Source organism: Micromys minutus (assembly GCF_963924665.1).
Source record: "Micromys minutus genome assembly, chromosome: 19".
Lineage (NCBI taxonomy): Eukaryota > Metazoa > Chordata > Mammalia > Rodentia > Muridae > Micromys > Micromys minutus.
Window position 1 is genome coordinate 35,251,705 of NC_137954.1, and position 23,086 is coordinate 35,274,790.

Genomic DNA, 23,086 nt, shown 5'->3' on the forward strand with positions numbered 1-23,086 from the left:
GGTGGCATTTTTCATCCATTTCTGCCTCCTGTACTGAGACACATAAGCAATATATACTTAGTGCTGAAATTTAAGGCATATATCACTGTGCCTGGATCTTGAGGTCTGATTTTGTGAATGCCCATTTTGAAGTAGCTAGTTAAGCAGCAAAGGGTTTGGCAAAACAGGTAGCATCCCTGCAGTCAGTAAAGTCCAAGCTTTGTGGACAAAACTTACTGTTTTTCTTTTACAGTTAGTATGTAAATATAGAAGAAATCAAACCAGAAACTACCCTGACTGTTGTTCGAACATTGACTGCAGTGAGGACAAGTTGCATGTTACAGATAGCCAGTGTGGTGGGTGAGACTTGGCCTTGGGAGTTGAGGTGGAGAGAAGTTGGCATGTGGAGTCAGAGCAGACAGGAATGAAAGCAGCTGTGAGGCCAGGACAAGGAGACAGGGAAGCTGCAAACAGCTGCTATGTTTTGTATTTAAGCAAAATGTTTGTGATATCATCAGCTGAAATGGAGGATGGGGGAAAAGCATGGATTGCTGTAAACATCACTAGTTTTGCCTGGTCTTATTAATATTTTCCTTTTTGGATATATTATTGAAAAAACCTTCAGCATCCTAGATGGTTTCACTTACTGGTAAACATTTAAAGAAGAATTAGTCCTTGTCTTACTCTTTTTCCTTCATTCTACCAGACCACCATTATGAAATACTAGAGTAAGAAACAACATAAAAAAATCTGAAGATGAATACTTCTCATAAACACAAGTATCCAACAAAATATTAGCAAAGAGACTCCTCTAGGAATGTGTACTAAGACTAGAACATAAATACGTATGCTTGTCCTAGAAATGCAAAGTTGGCTTAATGTTGAAAAGCAATCTTTATAGCCTACCATTTAACAAATTCTTTTTTTTTATAAATCTTTTTTTTTTAAGTTTTTGGATAGAGCCTATCTTTCTTTCTCTTTTTTTAAAAAAAAGATTTATTTATTTATTTATTGTATATAAGTACACTGTAGTTGTCTTCAGACACACCAGAAGAGGGCATCAGATCTTATTACAGATGGTTGTGAGCCACCATGTGGTTGCTGGGAATTGAACTCAGGACCTCTGGAAGAGCAGTCAGTGCTCTTAACCGCTGAGCCATCTCTCCAGCCCCATTTAACAAATTCTTACACCAATTTTAATCAAGTATTAGTCAGTATACATAGGAAAAGCATTTGACAAAATTCCATAACTGTTCATGATAAAGTCTAGTACTGAAGAGACAAGGGAAGGAGGATCCTGAGTTTGGGCTACATGGTAAGACTCTGACCTACCCACTAAGAGGAGGGTGACAAGGGCACTCCTGCTTCCACCTCAGTTTTATATCTTCACTAAGAATGACACTGCTCTAATGTCTTCTACATGCTCTCTGTGTTTTCAGTTCATGATATGACACCTATTCCTGGTTTGCTGCCAATTTTTATCAGGAACAGTTGTGGGATGTAGGTATCTGCCACCAAACCCGCCTTCCCTACATTGAGATTCAATCAGTACCAAAAGGAACTTGGAAATAACTGTTTTTATTCTCTCATATATTCTAACTGCTTGCCTCCCCTTTTTTTCTCCAGCTACTGCCTCGATGTCCAAAGTCTGGAAACTAGATATCTTAGAGACCTAGGGGAGAACCAAACACTACTTACAAAACTACACGATTTTCTCTGTAGAAAGTTCTAATGAGTCTGTTGAAAAAAGATGCTAGAAGAAGTGATTTATCAAGATTGAAGAACAGAAGGTTTATATAAAAACATCATTTATTTGTAATTCTACATGCTGGCAATGAAAACAAGGAAATTAAAAATTTCTCAAAATGCCATTAATAATAGAATAAAAATATGACACAGTTAGAGAGAAACTTGGCCAAAAATATAAGCAGTGTATACTAAAACCATAAATTATCAGTGAGAGAAATTAAAAATTGAGGGAACGGGGGGAAGTAGAAAAGAGTCAATATTTTTAAGATAGCAGTTCTACCCAAACAGAACAAACTGATTCTGTGCACTGCCCTCCTCCAATATCAGCAGTCTCCTTAAAGGATTTACAGGTAGCCTGTCAGATTTATGTAGAAGCTCAAAGCATCTAGAAGAGCCGAACAAAGAACAAAATTAGAGATTTCATGCTGTTAGAATTAAGGTGGACATGAAGATAAGTGGGACTTAGGAGAGGACCTGGAAATAGACTAGTGCATTCTTTGATTATTTTATAAGAATTACTAAGGTAATTTAATGAGAAAGGGATCTTTTCCTAATAAGTGTTTTGTGCTAGTTTTATAGCCATATAAAAATAAATTAACGTTGCCCCTTCCTATGTTCAGAAATATATATTACAGGGATATACAGAGGTGCCTTGGGAAACTGAGGCAGGAGTGTTTCAGGTTAGAGACCTGACTGGACTGCATAGTAAGTTTAAGTCCAGCCTTTCACAGGATGAACATGAAAACACCAAGGCCTAAGGAATCAGTTCAGTTGTAAGGAGCACACCTGTAACTGGCTCTAGGTTCAGTCTGCACCAAGGCCAAGATCAGATCCAAATGTTTATGTAAAAATACAAATTTGCTAGAAGAAAGCTAAGTCAAAAATTTTAGATTTCCAGATTTTAAACGTCAGATTTGGCCAATATTTCTTACGTATAAGAAAAGAAATTGGAAAGTATAAAAAAAAAGTCAATAAAATTGATTACATAAAAATTATATATTTTGTTCTTCAAGATCCACTGTTTGAAATAAAACAAGATAGATCACAGATGAGGGTAAAGATTGCAAACAAAACAAAAAAACACCCACATTTTTGACTACTTTTATTTAGAATATAAAGAAATATTAATTCAATAATAACTCAGTTATAAAATGCATTAAATGTTTGAACAGCTTTACTAAAGATATATGATGATAAATATGGGAATATATCAACATATATCAATCATCAACATAATTAGTCATCAAGGAAATACAATGTAAAATCAGAAGATACTACCGATCTACTGGAATAGCTAAAGTTAACAAGATTGACCATGTGTTGGTGAAGCTGTGGAGTAACTGGTATTGTTGGTGGGGAGAAAAATGGACAGTTCCTTTGGAAAGGCATTTGGTAGTTTCTTAAAATGTTCAGCATATGACTAACGCATGATTCAGCCATTCTGTTCTTGATTGTTTGCCTTAGTGAAATGAAATTATTGGCACATTAAGTCTTAATGAAGTCATATGCACAAATGTTGTTTTAACTCCAAGATGGAAACAAATGTACATCATTATGTGAATGAGTAGCCTGATCATGGTATGTCCATTCAATGGAATACAATTCAGTAGTAAAACCAGAAGTGACTGACATGTACCACAAAATAAATAGATCTCAAAATAATCATGAGTAAGTAAAGATAGGGAAAGGATGTTCCTTGTGATTTGATTTGTATAAAAATCTAGAAATGCAAACTAATTGTGACAAAGACTAGTGGTGGCTTAGGATGGGAGTAGGAGGAGTGCATATGTTCATTCGTTTTTGTGCAGTTGTTAATTGTATGTATATTTCAAAACTCATCACTTTGTACTTTTAGTATATGTAGTTTATTATATAATAATGCTGTAGAAAGTACTAAAAATAAACAAAGTTCTTTGCAAGTTGAGTTTGGAGTTCCAGGAAGAGATAGAAACTAGACATGTATTTTTGGGAGTCCTGAGTATGTACATGTGTTTATAGCAACACTGGCAGGTGGATTACTTAGAGTCACAGCTGAAGAAGGGGAGAAACTTGAATACTAAGTTCTTGTGTGAGCCACCATTTAGAGATTAGGTGAGGACACAACCATGATAGCTAGATTATGCCGGGTGTAGATAAGGGGCCGGTGCAATCCAAGGGAATGAGAACACAGGGATGGTGAGATGGAGTCAACGAACTCAGGCTCCTGGAGTCCATTTTCTGTGCAGAGAAGAGGGTGTAATTTTTCTGTCTGTGGTTTTTGAGACAGTCTTTTTGGGTCCTCCAGGTTGATTTCAAAGTTGCTGTCCTCCTTCCTCAACATTCTGAGTCCTGGGATTATAGGCGTGTGTTTTTGAATATACCTTGTTTGCTGCTACTAATCTCTCTTGGCTGGCTGGCAGGATGGAACTTAGTGGAGAGTCAGGAAGGAAGAGGAGAATGTTGGTAGTTTTTGTCCTCAGGGATATAAGGAGCAACTGAGCCCAAAGAGGCCAGGATGAGAGACAGTTGATGCAAGGGCCTGCCTAGAATAAACTGAAATATGCTTTGTATTCCTCCACTCTAGGGCTGCTGTGTTTAAAAATAAGGCAGCAGCAAAGCTCTGGAAATGCAGAAAGTTGTTTGTGTTCTCAGCTGCTCCTCTCTGAATTCTTCAGCAGTCCATATTGTGGAGGAAAGTTTTCCAGGGACTAGAATGAGCAGTGGAACTTTGCAAGTCAAAAGAATAAGAACTTAAAAGTTCTGAGTACTGGCCTCAGCCATTTAGTTGTCTCTGCAGCATGGACAAACCTGACTCACAAGGGACAGAGGCCTCTTGAGCCCCATGGCTTTGGAGGTTGTCTCTTTTACCTGGAAGGTAGTATAGGTATCTTACCAAGAGGCAAAGCAGCTACTGCTTTGTTGGACTTAATGACTCTAGAGGTTAGAGGCACCGAGAGAGGAGATGGCACTCAGCAGAGAAGCTTGTGAGCTGAGAACAGTTAATGTCAAGTTTTTGAGAAAGATGAAGGTGGTAATGTCAGGCTCTAGGCCTGGGCCTGTCTTTAGCCTACAGATTATTCATCTGGGGATTTTGATAAATAAAAATTCTAATTCAGTAAGGCCTAGGTGGTGGCCCAAATTTTGCATTTCTAGTAAGTTCCCAACCATGTTGATTCTCTTGTTTAGGGAGTCATACCTTGAGTAAAAGACTGTGGAACAGGAAGGAAAGTAAAAGGAGCAGGTAGGTGTTATTGGTCCTTGGATCTGAGCTCTTTTTGGTGGGGGAAAGATAGCTGAGTGAGTAGTATGAATATTAACCGTTATGGCTGGGCTACTGAGTCCCAGGCTAGCTCTTTGTGCCCTCTGTCTATTGGCACCATCCTAGTGAACAGAGATTGACATGGGTAATCATAGGCCTGACTGGCAAGGAGCATCCCCTTTTTGTAATTTCTGCCAAGGGCTGCTGTAGGGCTTTAGGGGCTATACTCTTGAGTGGCAGTTTTGAGAAGTTTGAGATTTGGAGGCCACTCTGGTTGCTTATTCTGTGTCTGTGGAATTCCAAGTGTCTTCTCAGGGGCTGCTGACACCAGCTTTGGTTCTTTTCAGATCAGCTCTTAGGCCTCATTAGTCATGTATTACTCATGTATTTCCCAGCTTCTCAGTTTCAAGGGCTTGGAGGTCTATTTGCTGTGACCTAGCTGTGACAGTTGTTGGTGACAGGATCAAACTAGAGAGGAGAATATTCACACTGTCACTAGAAATTCCTGACATGTATAATGTAGGCACCTCAAAACATGCTGGTCAATTGTATTACAGGTTTATTAGTATGAAAACATGTTATTAAAAGGAATCTCTAGTTAGTAGTGTAAGTGAATGTGAATTAATTGGCTTATTTGTCTTTGCTTCTTTATGCTTGCTGTGTTCACTCTCTTGGGTATGTAAACTACAGTGCCTTTAGGGTTTTAGAGGAAAACAACAGTTTTTTTTTTTTTAGTTGTAGTAGTAAATAGTCAATTTATTTCACAGCATGCTTTTTGGCAAAATAGAGAGCTATAAAAGTATCAAGCTGTGAGGCAATAATAAAAATAATTTACTCTTATATAACAGTTTTAATTTCAGAAGTCTTTCATGTTGTTAGCATTCACATATAGGAGACATCTACTGAAGGATGTTTGAGGGACAAATGATAGTTTCTTTACTTTGCCAGTTGGGGAACTATGATACTATGAGGGTTTGTGGTTTGAGCAGAGTTTTGAGCAGAGCCAGGGGTAGAATCATGATCTCTTGACTTGGGCCCTTTTCTTCAGGTGTTACAGTGGGTGATGATGGTGGGAGTGGTGTCCTGTTTCTTCTTGGAGCTGCACTGGATAACCAGAGGCTTATCTCCCATTCATCCTGCCATGGGCTAGATCCTGGAGATATAAATGGAATAGGTCCCAGGTTTGCCCTTAGGAAGCTTGTGGGCTGGTTAGAAGGGGATGGAAAGAATTATGGTAAGGCTTACAACATGGAAAGAAATACATCATTATTTGAGCAGCAAACTCTGAGACAGTTGGGGAAGGTGGCATAAAGGTTGCATTAGAATTCAGGTTTGAAGGATGAGAGCTTTTGTTTTGTTTTATTCCAGGATGAGAATCACTTGTCAGGAGAGGGTTATGAAAACATCAGGTTTCAGAGAAGAACATGTGGGTTGATGTGTTGGCTAAATGAAGTCTCTTTACTGACTCTACCAGACATATCGAAGAAGAGGGTAGTCTACCTGCTCTCAAGACCCTACCCAGGAACCAGTGTCTCTGGCAGCTCGTACAATCCCCCGAGATACTGCTTCGATTAGAAATGTTTGCTAGGGCTGGAGAGATGACTTAATTGGTAATGTGCTGGCTACACAAGCCTGAAGACCTGAATTTGGATCCTCAGCATCCACCAAAACAAAACATAACACAATAGGTACACCAGTACACCTCTGTAACCCCAGTGCTGTGGTGGTGGTGGTGGGGTGGTGGCAGCATAGACAGAGGTGTCAGGGGTTTGTTGTTCAGCCTTTCTATCTGAAATGTTGAGTTCCAGCTTCAGCTAAAGAACCTGTTTCAAAAAGTAAGGTAGAGAGGGCTGTGTGTGGTAGCACTTAACCTAGCACTTGGGAAGCAGAGGCGATGTTTTGAATTTGAGGCCAGCCTATTCTGCCTAGTGAGTTGCTGGGCAGCTAAAGCTTCATAGAGAGGCACTGTCTGAAACAACGTGATGGGGCAGAAAGGGCTAGGGGAAGACATCTGACATTGACCTTTGTCTTCCACATCGGTGCCCACCAGCAGGTCCACTAGCTCACGCATGTGTATAAAACACACACACACACACACACACACACAAACACACATACATACACACACACACACACACACACACAAACACACATACATACACACACACACACACACACACACACACACACACACACACAAAATATTTGTTTGCTGGCTTTTTAATTTTTTCTTTGGTTCTTCTGTTTCTTCTTATCCTTTTCTCAATTTAAAATATTCATCATTTATAACTATTATTCAGACTTACCCTTCATCATTTGTGCGTGTGTGATGCTGTCTGTATGTGTGTGTGTGTGTCTGTGATGGAGTTCATGTGGAGGTCAGTAGACAAGATCAAGTTTTGGTTCTTGTCTTTCTGCCTTGTTTGAGTCAGGGTCTCTTCACTACTTTGGGAGCCTGGTTGGCTCACTGGTGAGCTTGTGAAGGCTCTCTTGACTCTGACTCCTGACTCCCATCTTTCTGTAGAATTTCCATGGAGTTACAGATATTTGTGTTACTGAGACTAGCTTTTTAATCTCATTTACTTTAGTAATATGTTTTTTGGGGATCTGAACTCAGATTTGCACAGTAAATACTTTTACCCACTGAGCCATCTCCCTGACCCTCTATCCATCATTTAAACAATAAAAAAGTATCCTGTTATTTTCTATATCTTAATACTCTAGTATAGTATACTACAAAGAAACATATAAGCCTGATGGTTGTGAACTTTTTTATGTATGTTCTAGTAGCAGATAGTGTATTTTTCATCTCATTTTTTAGTATCTCTACCTCAGTTTTACTAATGAGAAAATAGGGCTTACATATCTTAATATACTTAATTAATATTAATATAATTAAGGAGTAAGCTTGGTTCAGATTTATGTCTCCTGATATTATTATCTCATCGATATTTGTTAATCCAAGAATAATTAATGAAGGAGTTATTTGGTCTGTAGATAGGTATTGTCTGTACCATAGAATTTGCTTGGATTTAGAAAAAAAGCATATGTTTTAGCACTCGATAGCATCGTAAGTTGCCACCATGAGTAATGAAGTTGACTTTATCAGTTGGAATGTCTGAAGCCTAATGTCAGTCTCAGGAAATAATTTAGGAAAAATTACGTAGAGCTCCAGTAGCTGTGTATAAGGATTAGGAGGTGTGGCAGCTTCCCAGGGTTTTGTGGGGGCAGGCATTGGTAATGGGCTTCGGAGCCTTGCCAGGTACCTGACAGCTGACCTGACTGTGAAGCCTAAAGCAAGAGCCATTGCGCACTGGTCAGAGCAGATAAAAAGGGCGATGGATCTAGATGCTGTCCTGGCTCCATGGCAGCAGATGGCAAGCAACCCAGTACATATTTTAAAGGAGCAAATAGGCAGTTGCAGAGATGTGGCATTCCAGAGATGTGGCACCTGAGTCTTAGTGCCAGTCACCCAACTTGGAGCACAGGGAGTCACACACAGGGAGCATGGTCTAGAGCAGAAGCAGAATTCTGAGAGGCAGAATCTTAGGATTTTTTTGGTTACAGCAAAGGATGCTTGGGGTACAGAATTCAGCTCTGGTGTCTTGGTTCTGAATGATGGGTTGAAAAGGAAACCCTTTGATGAGCTTGACTGATCCAGCCATAAGGAATCAGCTCCAAGAAGACTAGAGTAAAGGAGGCTGGCGAGACTCAGTCAGATAACACAGTGTGAAGAAGAACTTGACTGAAGTAGAGAGATTTCAAGTAACTGGGACTTAGCCATTGCATTCTTTTGACTGAATATTAAAAGTGTGGTGAGTCAGGCTGGGGTCTACTTGATATATTGATAACTCCTGGAAACCTCATGCTAGGGATTGATTCACTTAGTTACCCATGAATTATCTCATGTGTTTTTGGTTTCTTACATTGGTGTGGGAGGACAAGTGGTAGGAAACCAGGCAGCTTGTTAAGTCTAGATCTCTCTCAAGACACCAGTGGGTCACACAGATTACAGTAAAACTGAGTGTAACCATGGACAGCCACTGCACATTGGCCAGCATGTCTGTTGTGTGCTTACTAAGCAAGCTTACTTTTGTGAAGGGGTAGTGATGCTTCAGGTACTAGAGCTCAGTTGAATGTTTTTAAGAGAAGACTGGTTTAGAAAGAAATAGCTTGAGTTTGAAAGGATAAAGGAAGTACTGATAGGAGTGCTGCTCTTGTTCTAAAGTAAACAAACATAAAAATCAAAGTGTACATTTAATCCCCAATTTTTAGTGGCTGTTCCAAACCTTTTCAGGGTCACAAGACTTTGGACCAGTACAGTAAATTGTTTCCTTTGACAATCCACGTTTACTTCAAGTGATTGTTTGAAATTTTGTCTTCCAAGTTCTTCTTTAAATATGCACCCATCATGCTAGATTATATTTAATCCAATCTCTTACATAACCACTATCGTTTTGGATTGTTGTCAATTCCAAGGAAATTAGAATTTCTTAGAACTGTTTGCTTTCTTGGCCTGCATGGTAGTCCCAGAAAAGACTTGGAAGGTACTTAATGATGGAGGGAAGGTTTGGGAACCCCCACCTGGAGTGGTACTGTGGGTAGGTGTATCTACTCCCATGATCAGGTTTTCCTCAGATTCTTATGTACACAAACCTATTTTTAACAGTCATCTTTTCTTCTTCAATGTTGCCAACTCTGGGCTCAAATACTTCAGGTTCTTGCCTGTTTTAAACATGTCTTCAGATCCCTGCAATTCAGGTTGAAATGTCTGAAATAAAGAATGTATCATTTAAGGATAGAGTAGCTTATTTGTGCTGGAAAACTTCCAATTAATATTTTAGGATTATATGTTAAAAACGAATTTCATTCCTCCTTAATTCCATGGAGATGGTTTGGTAAAATCCATATTAATTGCAGTGAATGAGTTAATGTAGACAAGATACAGCAAAAATGACATACGAGTGCTCCAAAAGTGTCAGATATGTATTACTATTATTTCTAAAAATAAAAACTGTAAAGTCAAGATTACATAGTTCAAATGTGCTGTTTGTAGCTCTTTAGTTTGCTACTGATAACAATTGTGTGTAAGAGGTATAAAATACTGGTGTCTTAGAATATCTGACTGCTAAATAGTCTACATTGGTAGGTTAGCTTATAGTGTGGGATAGTGTGATTTATATATTACTGATACTCTTCCCCAGCAAGATCCTACAGTATTTTTGCTTTGCATTATCTTTACTCCAGAGCTTAGCGTAGATGGAACTGTGGTCATATATTCCTCTTGCCATGTACTCCTATGGCAAAAGGAACCCAACATGTAAAATAACTGGTTTAGAAATGGTGAAGTAATTTCTACTTGTGGTCAGAATGGCTCTACCTAACCAGAAGAGGCACAAGAGGTGCAGTCCTCCCTAGAGTGTGTAGGCAGGGGTAGCAGGATCTATTTGCCAAATGGTGTTTGTGGCTGTCATACTGGATTAATTATACTCATTATATGTTGCGTGCTGAGTAGCCATTTGAAAAATATATGCCAGTGCTCGTGGGATGAGCTACTTACTGCAAATTCATCCCAATTAATGAAAACAGAATTCAGAAGTAGCTGAAAGCGATCCAGATGGTCTTCAAGGTCGCCCTTGGTTAGGTAATCACACTTTAAAGTACATTTTGTGGTACAGAGTGATTTTGTTGTTTTTCAAATTAAGTTGACTGTGCAACAGTATAGTTTTAATTAGTGGGAGGCTAAAAATGTTATGTTTTTAAAAAATATACTGGGATTTATCTGTAATATTTACAAAACATAAGAGTAAGTATCTCTAAGTACTGCTTCTACTGTTGTTCAGATTCTCTCTCTCTTTTTTTTAAATCTAAAAAAGCCAATAGATCTACCTTATCTAGTAATGATAGAGGGGACACACACACACACACACACACACACACACACACACACACTACTGTCTTATAAACTTAGGTAACATATACAAGGTAAATTTTTTTGTACAATGAGCTGTTGAGAAAACAACGGTAGAATTGAAAAGCCACATCTATTTCAGTGCTTTGAAACTTAAAATGCAAGAGAAGAGGTGAGGCTAGTAAATAGAGGGAAGAGTGGTGTCCGATCTTGAAATGCCTTGCTGCGCAACAAAGTCCAATGTAACATGTAAGCATTGGAGAACCATAGACTTCCCTGGAGAGTGGATAGTCATATTTGCATATTAAAATATTCTGGCTGGTTGGGTGCATGACCAAAGGGAAGGGAAAAAATGGTGGGAAATTGATGGGAACATTTGTTTAGAGAGCCTTAAGGAGGGATGATAAGCCACAATGGCATTGATGAAGTTGAGAAGTTGAATTTAGGGTTGAGTAAACCTGGTGATAGGATATAGTAAATGAAGTAGAAGGCAGAAACTAGGATGAGTCTTATACTTCGTGCTTAGGTGAATGAGGGAATAGCAGCATTATTTGGTATGGTAGGATCTAGAAAAGGGAGCAGGCACAGAGGCTAAGGAGGGAAGAGTTCATTTGACCTTGAGTTTGATGTGCACAGGGACATGTAAATTTGTAAAGCTAGAAAGGAGCTTTCTCTTAGGATTTAGAGCTAAGTTATGAGACCTTGACTAGAAGTAGATGTTTGGTTGACCTCAGTAGCACCTACATTAAATGGAGATTTTATGAAGAGATAAAAGAAGTATGGAACTGAGAAGTATTAAAACATAGTATTCTGCAGGGAAGAGCATCTGGTGAGGGAGAGTGAAAGCCAGGGCAGAAAGACACCTAGAGTAGTACATCAGGAGAGATCGTGGTCCTGGGAATGAGGACAGGCAGCATATGAAGGAGGAATGCAGAGAAATCTTCCTGGGAAGTTGATTTGGTTAATATGGAGCATCTATGATATTGATTGTTGGAGAAGTTTTGGTGGATTAAGAAAGCAGGAATCAGAGCACTGTAAGTCAAGGAGTGCATATGAAAACCCAGATAGACCAGTGATCTTAGAATAAGGGACATAATAAGTAGCTGATGGCCACTGTTGTTTTGAGATAGTAGAAAGTTAAATACAGTGTTTTAAGTTGGGATTCTTGCTCAAGTAGCCTATGTGAAAAATGTACAAGTTCTATTTCATTATTTATAATTAGGAAAATCTCTGTTTGAGACCAGAGCACTGAGAATAGACAGACACAATGCTAGGAGCTGGAAGAGGTTGGAGAGTGGAGGACTTGGTCCACAGGACTGAAGGCAAAGCCAGAAAAAGTTTCAGAAGTAAATGTATCCAGAACAGTTGGTCAGGATATGGGAGATATCCCAATGAACAATTTTGGGGAGCATGGTAACTTTTTATAGAACGAGTTGACAAACTTCTGGAAAAGGCTAGATAGCAAATATTTTAGACTATGGGCCTTCCAGATAGACCATAGCTTCTTTGCTGTTCTATTTTCTACACACATTGAAAGCCTGCATGTAAATGAACATTCACAGCTGTGTTTCAACAGAGCTTATAGACATTACAGGATTGGGCAATAAGCTGTAGTTCCAGCTCTGTTGTACAGGTTGTAATTATACCTCATGAAGGAGCTTGCTTCTGCCCTATAAAGAACCTGGTGAGTCTGGACACATAGAGGTATCTCTTTCTCATTTCTAAAAAGTATGTAGACTGTGTTAGAAAATGTCTGTCTCCTTGAATTTGTTCCAAAATCTACTAATTCAACTTTGAATTTTCTTGAGTCTTTAGATTTTAAGTCAGAAAATGTTAGTAAATCTCTGTCTCTGTAGGTTCTTAGGAATTCATTGTCTGGGTTCTGTATTTTCTCTTTAATAAGGTGAGAACATTTAGTTTAAAATCTGTTAAGAATTCTGGGGGCTGAGGATATATTTATAGCTCAGTTGGTAAAGTTCTTGCCTAGAGTGCACAAGGCACTGGACTTGATCCCTAGCCTCACATCAAGTGGGCCATGGTGGCACAGGCCTATAATCTATAAACTCAGGATAAAAAGGTAGGAGGATCAGAAGTTCAGAGTCACTCCTGACTGTAGGGGGAGTTCAGTGCTAGCCTGAGCTACAAGAGACACTCTCAAACAACAACAACAACAACAACAACAACAACAACAACAACAACAACAAACAAAGAAACAAACAAACCTGGATGCATTCATCACAGCTTTAGGTCCGTTAAACCCTTTTTGTTTTATGTATGTATGTATGTATGTATGTATGTATGTATACATGCATATATGTATGTAATGTATGTATTTGTATATGTGTATTTGTGTGTATGTTTATGTGTGTGTGTGTGTGTGTGCGCGCACATGTGAGTGCATGTGCCATGTTCTTTCCTTCCATCATCTTAGAAATCTAGTCAGGAATACCAGCACAGAACACAGAAAATGATGTGAGGACTTCTGGGAGCAAGGATGGTATTTGAATATTGATATTCCTGATGTAAAGTAGAGAATTGATTTGGTTAGACATAATGAATGCTTTAGTGTGATAGGACTAATTCTGTTGAGGAACTCAGCTTGAGAAAGGTAGTCTAGAGGAGCAATGCAGAGAAAAATGAGGTGACAGAACATTCTGGGTATGATGGAAGTTTAACAAGATTACCAGCTAGTCCTGGAGAAGGCCAGTGAATGCTTTTGGAAAGAAATTTTGGGAGGAAGTAATGAGTAGAGAAAAAATTATGCACTGAGTGTGTAAAGAACCAGAAGACATAATCCTAAAGAACTCAAGCTGCTTTCCCTCCAGCTGGGTGATTTACACGGGCAGAGTAGCAGCTGTAGACGCTTTTTCCAAGACACAGACATGGAGTTTGTACCCTTGAAACCTAGTGTTTTAGTCCATTTTATGCTGCTGTAACAAAATATTTGAAAATATTTCTAAAGAAAAGAAACTTGTTCTTACAGCTTAGGGGCCAAAAGTATACAGCTTCAGTTGTGTTGTGAAGGGAGGGTTTTCAGTTTCAATTTGATTCTATGTTTCTGCCTCTGAATTAATTTTTAATTTGAGCCTCACACTCATCCTTACACTTTGCCACTTGCCTTAGGCACTGACCTTTACTTGAATATTAAAGGCAGAAAGAAGGACAAGCAGAGAGGGTGCTGCACTGTAAGAGGAGGGAGGCCCCCATGACCTGACCATCTGTAAAGCCTTATTTCCTAATGCCACCACCCTGTCACCATCTGTGAGTGTTGAAGAAGGCATGCTCAAACCACCACATCCACCAATGGTTCCAGGAAAAGAAATAACCCTTCACCAAGGGTTGCAACAGGGTCCAACCTTTCTCTGTGTCCCTGAACACATGACACAGTTGGGGTGGAATCTCACTAACTGTCTATGAGGGTAGCTTCAGCTGCTAAGTGCTGTTGTTTCAGACCTTTGGGGTAAGATCTGGTTGTCTTTGGAAAATGAGAGGTTGAACATTGGCAGCCAGGACATACTGACTCTTCTGCTACTTCTCTGTGACATGCACTCAGTGTTAGGTGCGCTATTCCCTTTGGAATCTGAACACTGGCAGCTCCAAGTGCGGTCCATATGCCAGCAGTCCCCCACATTCTCAAGCTCTGTTTCTGAGACCTGGTGGATTAGAATGTGCAGTTAACAAGAGCCCTGTGAGATCTGTGTGAGCATTAGTATTTAAAAATTACTGATGTAGATGATTAAGTAGAACAGAATGATAACATCCTTTTTTGTTTTATATCCTTAAAATAATATTGTCAAGGCTTATCCATCTGTGTTGTAACACATCAGCATTTTGACTGCCTTGGTAGCTATATTACATTGGATGGCTGTACCACATTTTATCTTCTAAACAGTTGATGTTCATTCATGTAGTATTGAAACACTTCTTTACATTCCAGACAAAGAATGGAAGAGAGGAAGCACATATACACTCACAGTTGTAACTGGAGGACAGCCTTCTGTGGGTGAAGTGATGTAGAATCTCCCTGTGTGGGCTCCAGGTGCTCGCTGTGTTCTCTATCTCCCATCCCCTTCTAGTTAGCTGTAGCAAACGGAGAGAGATATTATTCATATATTTGTATGCAGAAAAATATGCTTATTGACAAAAGGTTAGGTTGATCTGTTTTGAATTGTTTTTATTCTAAGAAGAGTTCTATAACCTTTTTCCTTCCCATTTTCAGAGACCTTTTAAGTTCAAGTAGTTACATCATTTCTCTTAATAGTCTCCAGTTTCACTCATTTTTTCCTGAAGAATTACCTATTACCATGCAATGATGCATTTTTTCTGTTTTCTTCCCATTAATTGAGACCATGTTTTAGTTTTTTTTTAAATATATTTTGAAATCTTGAAAGTCAACAAAAATTTTATCACTTTTGCATAGTAGAAGCCAAGATACCTGAGAAAAACATAAAGATAAGGAAGATTGCTTTGGGCATACACTTTGGTGCATGGTTTCAGAGACTTCAGATCTGGTCTCAGAGGGTTTGGTGCATGGTTGGTTGGCCCCATGAACATGGTGACAGGTCAGTGTGAGTATATGGAGGAGGCCATTGACTTCAGGACAGGAAGCAGAAGACAAGCAAGTGACTCAGGATTAGATATAACTTTCAAAGTTCTTATGTTGAGGACTTAGATCCATTAGGAATCGATGTTTGTGCAGGTCAGAGAGAAGGACCTAGGTTCATTCTTCTTCATGTAGACCTTGAGTTTTACTAGCACCACTTGTTGAAGATGCTGTCTTTTCTCTTTGTCAATTATCAGATGGTCATAGTAGTATGGCCTTGTATCTGGGCTTTAAGTTTTATTGATCTATGTGTCTAGTTTTGTAATTGTACTGTTTTGTTCTTCCCATTACTATGGCTGTGTCCTATCACTTAAAATCAGGTGTAGTGATATCTTCAGCAGCACTCCTTAGCCCAGAATTACTTTAGCTATTTGTGCTTCCATATGAATTTTAAGATTTTGTTTTGTCTTTTGAGAAATGTACTGATCTTTTGATTTATATGGCATTCAATCTGTAGATTGCTTTTGGAAGGATGGCCATTTTTACAGCATTAATCCTATCAATTCATAGGCATAGAAAGTCTTTTATCTTGTGCCTTCTTTAATTTTATTCTTCAGTATTTTAAAGTTTTCATTCAGAGATCTTTCACACTTTTGTTAGGGTTATTCCAAATAGTGTGTGTGTGTGTGTGTGTGTGTGTGTGTGTGTGTGTGTGTGTGTGTTTGAGAGGGAGGGAGGGAGGGAAGGAGGGAGGGAGGGAGGAAGAGAGTGGGGAAGGTGTGCTCATGCACCATCCTTGATAGATCATCCACATTAGTCAATGAGGCAGGTCTCTCAAAACAGAGCTTGCTGATATTGCTTATTTTGATATCACTATACCTGATTTCAAGTTATACTACAAAGTCAAGGTAATCAAAACAAAAAAGAAAAACACATAGTGTTAGCACAAAACCAGGCACATGGATTATTTGAATTGGGAACTCATATACAAGACCATGCAATTATAAATATCCTCTGTCTCCACTTTCAAATCCTGGAATTGCAGGCAGGTGACATTCCCATCTAACATTTGTGTGGGTTCTGGAACTAAACTCCAGTTCCCATGTTGTGGCAAATGCTAATTATTGAGGCATCTTCCAGCTCTCTTCAAGATGCTAAATATGAAAGTGTATTGGATTTTGTAAGTCCTTTTTTTTAAAGTCAAGGTAACCATGCAGATTCTGTCCTTGAGATGGTTTATGTAGTTTATAAAATTTGTTGATTTATGTATATTGAGCCATTCATACATCTGGAACCAACTTGATCACAGTGAATAATCTTTTTTGATGTTTTCTTGAATTTGCTTGGCAAGTGTTTTGTTGGAATTTTTGCATATGTATTCGTTATTTTCTTGTTGTGTTTCTGGGTCTAGTATAGTTTTGTAAAAGTTTGGTGACATTCTTTTCTTTTCTATTGTGTGGATAGTTTGAGGGCACATTGGTGTTAGTCTTTAGAAGTCTGACAGAATCCACCAGTGACTCCACCTGGGCCTGGAGTTTCTTTTTTAATTATTATATCAGTGTCATTGTTTATTATAGATCTATTTAAATGGATTATCTTACCATGATTTTTTTTGTGGTCTTAATGCATTTAGAACTTAGTTCTTTCAGATGTTCTGATTTATTGGAATGCATATTTTTAAGTAAGACCTAATAATTTTCTGAAGTTTGTCTTTTAAAATGGCTTCCCTTTCTAATTTTTATCTATTTGGGTATTCTCTCTCTTTTTCTTTTGCTTAGTTTGGCTGAAGTTTTTTTTTTTTTTTTTTTTTTTTTTTTTTTTTTTTTTTTTTAGTTTCAAAGAACCATCTTTGTTGCGATTGTATTATTTTGTTTTGTTTCTATTTCATAATTTTTCTTCTGATATTAATGATTTTTTTTTACATCTGCTGATTTGTTTGGCAGCTTCCTCCTCCTCCTCCTCTTTTTTCTCCTCTTCTTATATCTCATGCTCTTTTCTGGCCTCCATGGATACTGCATAGACAGTGTATAGACTCATGCAGGCAAAACACCCATATGCTTTAAAAATTAAACAGAGAACATTAAAGGGCGGCTGGAGATGGCTTAGCAGTCAAGAGCACCGACTGCTCTTTCAGAGGACCCAGGTTCAGTCATGACTATATGTAACTCTAGTTCTAGGAAATCTCACACCTTCTTCTGTCCTTCGTGTGTACCAGACATGCACATGGTACAAGACATACATGCACCCAAGCACTCATATGCATTAAATAAATAAGTAAAATGTAAAAACATTAAAAAGGACTTGCCTAAAGCCCTATTTTACACAAAGTTCTATGGGCTACTGACAAAAATGGGAATTAAGTAGTGTCTGGGTGGACTGTTGTATAGGTATCTAAGTTTGTTTGACCTATGTTGTCACCCTATGATATGAGACTTATGGTTTGTCATCTTACCTGAAGTTCTTCCTTAGTTTAACTATGTTGTTATTGATTCCCTTTTTTTATACTTCCAGTTTCTGCCCTGAATCTTGTTTCATACACACACACACACACACACACACACACAAATATATACATATATAAATATATTTATTTAGGATTTCATGCACTTTTATTTACATAATGTAGCTTAAAATAGCATTTATTTATTTATTTACTTCACATTTTGATCATAGCCCCTTTGCTTCCTCTACCCCCAGTCACACCTTTACAAATAGCTTTTTAAAAAATTTAAATGAATTATACCACTATTTTTTGTTCAACTTTGATTGGCTTAATAGTAGCGATACTTGGCACTGGCTGTCCTAGGGATGTAATTGCCCTAGATCAGTGTACAGACCAGTATGTTAACGGATGTGAATAGAGGGGCCATAGTGCTATGGGATGTTTTGCTCAATAATGTTGAGCATCAAGGTGACAGAAATGCAGGGGCTTAATAAGAGGATTGGCCAAACTCTGCCTAAAAGTTGTTCAAGTTTCTTTTTTCTTTTTCTTTTTTGTCCTCCTCCCTGTCTGCTCTCCCACAGTTCCTCATCCCATTCTTCTTCCTCACTGTCTTCAAGAGGATGCCCCCCTCCCCCTGCTCAAGTGGCTGGAGAGATGGCTCAGTGGTTAAGAGCACCTACTGCTCTTCCAGAGGTCCTGAGTTCATTTCCCAGCAACCACATGGTGGCTCACAACCATCTGTAGTGGAATCTGATGCCCTCTTCTGGTGTGTCTGAAGATAGTGACCTCTCATGGATAAAATAAATAAATCAAGTTTCTTATAATGGATGATATTTGACTTGCAGGTTGAGAGTTTGCCAGATGCACATTTAGGAGAGGAGGAAATATTTCAGGTAAAGAACTGTGTTTAAAGAAGTAGAAGCATTCATTCCTTTCAGTCCAAACTAGTCACTGTAAGGACTGAGCATGCATCTCTGTGTTTATAGTAACAGTGTCCTGTTAGATCTACCACAATCTTGTCCAGTCTGACTGAGATTACATTCTAGATTCTTTACTTTCTGGCCCTGAGCTCTGAAGTGTAGAAAGCATTCACCTGTAAATGGGGTATGTTTGTTGGGAGAAATTAATGATTCAGAATCATCTAGGCTAATCCTTGGGAAGTTGTAGATGTTTTTGAAAGTGTGAGTTTCATTTGTTCCTTTAGCTTCTCTTGTAACCAGCCACCTAATGCCTGGCATACAGTAGGCAGGGAATAAAGAATTGTTGAACAGTCTTAGTATTTGACAATATTAGAAAAACATCTGGTTCATTTCTTTTGATGTAACATTTTGTGACTAGAAAGAAAGAGCATATGGTGAATTCACTAGGTTTTGTTATCCTATGAAGCAGAAATTTGTTTTCTTAAATACCAAGTGACATTGCTGTGGAAAACAGCAATAGTTCAGGCAGGTTTTTAGGTGTTTGTACATGGGAGCTAGACAGAATTTTTCTCTTTGAGTATAAAATATAAATTATTATGTTTTCTTTCTTCCTTTGCCTATCTCCCTCCCTCCCTCCCTCCCTTTCTTCTTTCCTTCTTCAAACTTGCTGTGTAGCCAAGGATAACCTTGTCTCTGCCTGGAGTGCTGGGATCACAGGTATGTACTCTCATGCCTGATTTTTAAACAGTTTTAAGGATTAAATCTAGGGTTTATTATAAGTATGTTGTAAAAGATACAGAAATAGCCAGCCGATAGAGTGCTACGGAACAGAACTGAAAGTTATATTATTTGTTAGGTGTGAATACACCTATGGGGCCTTATTTTCAAAGCCTTTATCCGCCTAAGACCCATCCTAGTTTTATATGACACTTTTGGAGGCAATATTGAGCAAGGAATTTTAGCTGATTGCACAAAGAAGCCCATGTATTTTGTCACTGGGTTTTGGAAAAGGTAAAGAGGTAGTTAACTGGTGGAAGCCAGGAACTATAATCTCTGATCGGTCTCTTGCACTAATTGACAACAGAGGGATTTTAAGAGAAGGAGATACGTAGTCTTTGTTGATTTGATGGGGAAAATGTGGAGTATTTGGCTGGAGGGGTTTTGCTTTGGGAATAGTTGAGCATATGATGTCAAAAAAAAAAAAGCTGTTGATTAGATAAGCTGATTTTTGTACCTGTCCATTCTAGAGAAGTCTAACTCAACTCCTTCTTAAGTGGATTATTCAATTTTCCCTCTAGAAAGTAGTCTGAACACTATTATCTAGGGAATTTATGGCAAGGTATGCTCAGTACTTAACTGATTTTAAAAGAATGAAATTGATAAGGAGTAATTTTACTTTTTTGCCTTATTTTTCTTTTGTTCCTGTTCAACTTGCTGCTTGCCATTTGATGGGAAGAAAATTATTTAAGGGTGGGTTTTATAAGATGGAGGGACAATTGTCCTCACAGCTTTATCATAGGGTACTCAGGTTCACAGGGCTTTTATAGGGAGGGAATGGGGGAAGTATATAGGAAGGCCATGTGCTAGATGGAATCTTCTTCATGGATCTGGCTTCTTAGGCATAATTTCTGTAGTTTTATAGACCTAGCACTTTTTGGTAAGTTAAATCTCTTAGCGTGGTCTGGAGAGATGGCTCAGCAATGAACAGTTCTGGCTGCTCTTGCAGAGGTCCTGGGCTCAGTTCCTGGCATCCATATGGTAGCTAATGACCATCTGTAGCTCCAGTTCCTGGGGATCTGACACCTTCTTCTGGCCTTTCTGCACTGCATGCACTTGGTGCATAACACAAAAAGTCAAACCTTAGTAGTTTCACATTTTGTGTTAAGTTGTTGTGCAGACCTAAAAGTAAGGAGCTGTGTCAACATGTGCTGGGCGTTATCTCAGCTTCCAGATGTTCTGGCTTCTGAAAAGTGAAAGACAGACTATTGACTTAGCTAAAATAATAATGTAGGTGCATCTTCTCTTTAGAATTTAGAGTGCCGGGTGAAGAGAGGGGACATGACCTCACATAGACCAGGTCAGATTGGAGTGGTCATTGTTACACTTTCCTGCCACTTTGTCCAGAAATGATACACCTCTTGGTGAGAATTCATCAATATAGAAATCGATTTTCTTCTATCTTCTTGTTCTTTAGGCTACCATATTTTAATTTTTCATGCTGGGATATAGTCTATGCACATGTGCCTTTATCCATGTTAGGGACAATTATTTAGGAATTGAAAGGAACCTGGAGCAGTGATGTGTGGGTGGGTAGCTTTGTCTAACATAGAAAGCTAGTATTTTGGTGATCCTGTTTCTTCATCTTGTGTATGGTTAGATCAGTGTGTTTGCTTTGTAAGATTTCATCATACTTGGCATTTATGGCTTGTGTAATTTTCTATATGCAAATAAAGCTGGATTATACTGACTAAAGGTATTTAAAACAGGAGGAAATTTTAATGGCATTCCTCTGCACTACTTTTAATTAGTACACAAATATAATTATGTTTTTTATACTTTTTAAAATGTATATTTTTAAAAATGTAAGTTGGTGTTTGCCTGCATGTCTGTGTGAGAGTATCAGATGCCCTGGAACAGGAGTTATAGACTGAGATGCCATGTGGGTGTTGGGAATTGAACCTGGGTCTTCTGAAAGAGCAGCCATCACTCTTAACCACTGAGTTATCTCTCTAGCCCTTTTAATTTAATTGTGTTTTAATGGCAGTTATTGAGATGAGCATGGTGGATTTGGCTACAGATTTTGGTATTGCTTTCCAATAGCAAACTCACATCTTTCCCTTGTTCTTTTACTAACTGGTTACTTATATTTCCTGCCCTTAGTGGTTTCACTATGTAATTCAGACAGTATTAAACAGAGAGATATAGTGGTTTGCCTTGGAACTTCTCTTAAAGGGGGATGAATTAGGATATCAAACTAAGGATTGAACCACAGAGCCTGGTACCAGTGTTCTTAAGGTCTTAGTTCTGTGTCTGCTTCCATGTATGGACTTGCATGGTATTTAGAGGATGAAGTGTCTGCTATGCTGTGGGTGTTCTACCGTAAGGCTATGGTGGAGATTATTGAGAGTTCTGATTAGAACTAGTGAGCTGAATTTGAAAAGTGTAGATGGTCTGGGGTAAAGTTCACATAGCCACAATTGTCTACTTTGCCTGACTTTATGCTCTCCAGTGGGACATCCTTGTTATAGGTTTGAGCACCTGCTTCTTGAATAGTTTCCTATGTTGCAAGTTTTCCAAAGCCCAAGTTGATGTACTCTTTGAGTCAGTATGAATTTATATTATACCCCTTCTTCAGTGTTGAAGCAAGAACTGGAATCTGTCTGCATATGGCCTGATGGGTTGAGTCAGACACTGATGACTTATCATGCTTGGGGTAAGTTCTCCCTTCACTGAAATGCTGACTTAGTGGTTTAGCAGAACCACTTTTAGCAAAAATAAATGCAACTATTAGGGTTTGTAAACATATTTAATCCATAAAGTGTGTCTGTATTAGAAATTATTTATTTATTGTTTATTTATGTGTGTGTGTGTGTGTGTGTGTGTGTGCGTGCGCACACGCATGTGTGTTTGTACCACAGCTCACATGTGTAGGTCAGAGGAAGGCTTTGTGGGAGGTGGTTCTTTCTACTATGTGGGCCCCAGGTCATCATGCTTGGTGGGATGCGTGTTTACCCACAGAGTCATCTTGCTGGTTATGGTAAAAAATATTTTTATTTATACTTATTTTAAAAGGTAATTGTATAACTTAATGACTTTTTTTTGAAGTTCTTTGGTCCTTGATGCTGAGTTCATAGTTTTGAGTTTTTAAAAGCTAGAAATATTATAACAGTGCTTTTAGGGTAAAACATCTGTCAGTATTTCCATTATAAAGTGTAATTTTAAGGAGTTTAGAAGTCAGCTGTAAAAATTTGTTCTTGGCTGATACTTAGTATACAAAAATCTCTGCCCAGGGTAATTTCTAGAATTTTTGCAGCAGCATAAACTAAGGCTACATGTTAGAAACAGCCTACACTGGGCACATTTTTTGTTTCTATCAGTGAAGGGAAGATGACAGCTTTTGGGGGAGGGGAGTGGTAGCAGAGTAGGGAAAGGGGATAGCATTTCAAATGTAAATACAGAGAGTATCTAATAAAAAAACAACAAAAATGATTCATATAAATCAATATGAGAATTTTCTTGAGTTGTGTTCTTAGAAAATTGTTGGTTTTTAAAAAATGTTACTTTATCATCTAAAAGGTAACCT

The 23,086-nt window shown here is 38.4% G+C and overlaps 1 protein-coding gene across 3 annotated transcripts in view; it reads left to right on the forward strand.

The window, feature by feature from the left end:
* The window catches only part of DIS3L2 (DIS3 like 3'-5' exoribonuclease 2), a 311,663-nt gene that overhangs the window by 50,334 nt on the left and 238,243 nt on the right, over positions 1-23,086 (forward strand). For 2 of the 3 annotated variants that reach the window (XM_080933037.1, XM_080933038.1), the window contains exon 6: positions 19,459-19,500. The exons of the other annotated variant lie outside the window; for it this stretch is intronic. In XM_080933037.1, coding sequence (XP_080789163.1) covers positions 19,459-19,500 — 42 coding nt within the window. The remainder of the gene's footprint in view (positions 1-19,458; positions 19,501-23,086) is intronic. 3 annotated transcript variants of the gene reach the window in all.